Source organism: Nannochloropsis gaditana, assembly GCF_000240725.1.
Source record: "Nannochloropsis gaditana CCMP526 unplaced genomic scaffold scaffold360, whole genome shotgun sequence".
Taxonomy (NCBI): domain Eukaryota; class Eustigmatophyceae; order Eustigmatales; family Monodopsidaceae; genus Microchloropsis; species Microchloropsis gaditana.
Window position 1 is genome coordinate 19665 of NW_005803593.1, and position 4162 is coordinate 23826.

At 56.9% G+C, this 4162-nt stretch overlaps 1 protein-coding gene across 1 annotated transcript in view; it reads left to right on the top strand.

Moving 5' to 3' along the window:
• Positions 1-1880, top strand: part of NGA_0388100 (syntaxin-like protein) — a gene marked incomplete at both ends in the record, with an annotated part of 2647 nt that extends 767 nt beyond the window's left edge. Inside the window, 2 exons of the mRNA XM_005854869.1 lie at positions 7-1727; positions 1782-1880. Coding sequence (XP_005854931.1) covers positions 7-1727; positions 1782-1880 — 1820 coding nt within the window. The remainder of the gene's footprint in view (positions 1-6; positions 1728-1781) is intronic.
• Between the last annotated feature and the right edge of the window lie 2282 nt (positions 1881-4162).

The window sequence follows — 4162 nt, forward strand, 5'->3', positions numbered from 1 at the left end:
AGGGAGACGCCCCGGCCGTACTGACGCTCTTGAATCGCGCGCAGGATCTGCCCCGGACCCCGACCCTCTCCGACTATCGTGTCTTGTACAAGACGGCCATCGCCGCCGTCGGGAAACAGGGTCGGTGGGAGGGCGCCCTCTCTCTCTACTACGAGATGCACGAGCGTGGGGTGGCGGCAGACGCCCAAGTCTTCACCAGCCTCTTGAAGGCCCTGAAGACGGGCGGGAAGGCCGATTCCGCCTTTTCATTCCTCGAGGCCATGAAGGCGCAAAACATCACCCCTACCCGCACTGTCTACAACGTGCTCTTCTCCCTCCTGGGGGAGATGGGCCAATTCGAGGAAGCGGTGCAGCTCTTTGAGAAGATGAAGAAGGAGCTGGGGAAGCAAGGCTCTCCGTACGACTACGGGACATTGATTAGCGCCTGTGGGAAAACAGCAGTGCTCCGACTGCGGGAAGAGCGCCCGCGGGCGGCGCTCAAGGGGTGGGATGGGCTGGAGGCTTCGGTCCCGCGAGAGCATGGGGAGGAGGCAGTGGATCTCTTAGTCAGACGTGCAGAGTCGATGTTGCAGGAAATTTTGGACCAAATTCGTCCACCTGCTGCATTCTCCTCGAGAAGTGTAGATGGTGGGGCTCCTCCGCGTGAACTGGACCCAAAGGCATCTTTCCCCGCGTCCGCATACCCGGTGGAGACGCAGGATGGCGCCTCGGTAATCGGGTCTTCGGCTTCCTCCCCGCCATACCCATTCGATCGGGCGGACAATCATGGGTGTGCGACGGGGAGGAGTTTGGGCATTCATAGCAGCAGCAGCCGCCGCCGTCGGACACACGACGGCGGCTTGGGCAACGTTTTTACCCAACTTCTTAAGGTATACGGAAAAACTGGGCGCTGGCAGGAAGCCAGGAATCTTCTGGAACGAATGCGTGGAGAGGGGTGGATGGAACCCACCCCCGGTCATTATTACGAGGCCATGCGGGCTTGTGCCTTCGCCCTCCGTCCGGACGACGCCTTGGGACTGCTCCGAGAGGCGAGGGGCCAACGGGGGCAGGAGCCCGGGAATCCCTCGAAGCCACCGCTTATTCTGTGCTGGAACGCGGCCATACTCGCCTGTCAACGGGCGGGGCGTTGGATGTCTTGCCTGGAGCTTTTGAAGACCATGGAAGGGACGGGTCTATGCCCCGGTCCCAGTAACTATGCACGGGCCATTCAGGCCTGTGGAGAAGCGGGCAAGGTGGAGGAGGCCTGGAAAGTCTACGAGGAGGTGGGCCAAGCTGCTGGTGGGGGGAAAGGCAGCCGGGAGCCGGTGGTGTATGGAAGCATGCTCCGGCTCTGTGGGTTGCACAGGGACGCGCCAGGCGTGCGGAGGGTGTGGACCGACCTCCTGGAGGCCCCGGGCCTTGGAGCCGATCCTTTGAACGTCGCGCAGGCCGTGGCGGCGTGGGCGTGGGAGATTGGGGACCTTGACGCGGGCAGGGCTGTCTTGCTAGGCCCTGGTGGAAAGGAGCGGGACGAGGCAAAAAGGAGCCCGGCCTCGGCAGACTCCGCTCCCGTGGCACCCCCCCCCTTGCCCTTCCCTCCCCCCCTCCTAGGATTCCATGCGCTCATGCTGGCGACGCTGAGACATGGTGGCTCGGCGGAGGAAGCACAAGTCGCCTGCCAAGAGCTTGTGGATATCATGATGGAGAGATTCAGCCTTTGTCCTACCAGCACTACGAAGGCGATCTTGGTACGTGCAGGCTGTGACGTATCAGACTTATTTGTGGAAGAGGACGAAACGCAGGACTGGGAGGAGGCGGAAGCGCGGGTGCAAGGACTCGTCGCAATGAACCCCTATGACCCGCGTAGACGCAAGAGGGTGAGCGAGGGGGAAAGCAGATAGCAAAGCGCTGCTTTTGACCTAGAAGTGTCGTGGGATGAAGGGAAGGGATTGACTGATGTGATCGCCAGCATTTATCCTCAGTGAGGATATTAACTGTGGTGTTAGCACGTGATGTATTTCAACAATAATGCAAGTAAATAGCCGAACTGGGCCGAAGAAACTATCGCAAATGTTGTGTGTAGCAGGTATGTCTTTCTTCAAAATTTCTTTTAAGTTGTCGCTAGCGGGCTGAACGGCTCGACTAGTCGTATAAATTTGACTGCAATCCGAACCAGACGGTCCTCGCTACGTGGTTAGGTCGCGGGAAAGTTTTTCGTGCAATTGGACCTCGCTGATATGCCTTGAAATCGTGGAATGACACATTTTGGACGCGTGCCTTCGACTACGTCGAGACAAAGACATATGCAAGCAACGGCCACATGTTAGAGCTACGCTCTTTTTCGCAAAATTATTCCAGAAATCACACGAAAATGGCAGGATTTTTTTCGGACGAACTACTCGAGTCAAGGAGCAACTTGTTACTCTAAAATGACAATAAATGGTGGTAAGTGGCACATGTAGCCCTTGGCGTGGCTCGACTTTCGGACTGCTTTCTCAAATTAGCTTCCTCATACAGATATGAATAGTTTGCACGAATATTGTGTGCCTGAGGCTGCTCACAATGTAGCACAAGTTGGGCAAGTCTAGAGGCTAAGAATGGGCCGTCGCAGAGTCGTTCTTGAAGCATGCTCCGTGCTTCAAGTCCGTCGAAACCCAAGAAAATCAATGACCTCGGCACCAAGATTCTCAGACGCCTGACGTTTATGTGTGCAACACGGCACAATTGGACACTGGAACCTCGGGGTGCAAGCGTTTGGGGTCGTGAAAGCAGGCCTAGTCAAGCTTGAGGCATGCTCCTGCTTCAATGTCCGTCACGTTCAAGAAAATGCATGTTCATTGCACAGCTTGTCTGGCATCCAAAAATGTGCTTTTCCACGACAATATTCGTAACCAACGCAAAAAATTAAATCTTGGTACAGTTAAGAACCTTTATTGATCAGAAATTCTCGTTTGTATGTCTCAAAACGCGGAACTTTACCTTTACCCCTCGGGAGCGTCAAGCAACAAGATACGATCATACGTGTGGGGCGGCTCCAAGAAATTGACCCAGATTTACTTGATGTGCTTATCACTTAAACACCCTTATTGCTTGTCACACATACTTTAGAAATATTGTCAAGACAGAAGCGTGGTGACGCTGGCGAAGTTCTGGTCCCAAGTCTCTTGAATTTTACTTGTCGTCCAGGGTGTACCTCCCTGCACTATCTTTTTGATCCGATTCTTGGTCTTTTCTAACATGGCACCTGCTGGAAGTGAGGGATGCAAGGAGGAAGATTTTGTCCTTTTGGATAAATCGGAAGCAGTCTCCGCGCAATTGCAAGATGATTCCCTTGCCCGTGGGGGGTCTGCCCGAGTGGTCGAATATGAATTGGCCTCATTCCGGCGCACCCTCTCCTCCATCACCGACGACGCTTCCTACGCGCGACGGGGGAACGAGGACTTTGAAACCGAAGGAAATGAGAAAGATACCGACGACCTGTCCCTGGAGGACATGCCCGAGGATTTGCGTGGCTTGTGCCGCCGTCTGCGGGCACAAAGCCGTGCCCTGGACGCGGAGGAGCGAAGGGAGACGGGCACCGTCCTTGGGGAAGGGGGATCCGGGCTCAAGGATAATGAAGGCGTGGGAGACTGGGGACAGGGAGAAAGCCGTCGGCGTCGTCAGCAGGTGCGCCGGCGCCACCCGCAGGCGGAAGCATGTCTTTTCGAGGCCTTGTGGCGCTTCTCCTGGCCTTTGGGGACCCGGGACATCCTCATTGGGGCCCTTTTGGTCGTGTTTATGACCACACTCATTTCTTTGAGTGGGGGCCGACACACGCGGGCAGTGCCCTTGGCTGCGAACAGGCGGGGAAGCGAGGGGGAACGAAGCGCCCCTCCCTTGTACGTTTTTGACGACGTGGCCTCGGCTGTGGCCACCGCCGCCGCCTTTCCAGGCCATTGTGCATCCTGGGCCTTCCCGTCTGCCCGCTCCCATGCCCACGAGAAAGCGTCCTCCCCGCCGCTCCCTGTGAAGATATCCCTGCTGGAAGGGAGAGTGCGGGCGTTGGTGTCGATGGTGGGGGACTTGGAGAAGGAGGTGGCGTGGCGGAAAGCCCTGCAAGAAGGGCTGGAGCGGGAGGTGGAGGGGTGGGAGAAAAAGGCGCGAAACTTGGAGGCGGAGCTGCGCGTGGCCCGGGAGAGCATGG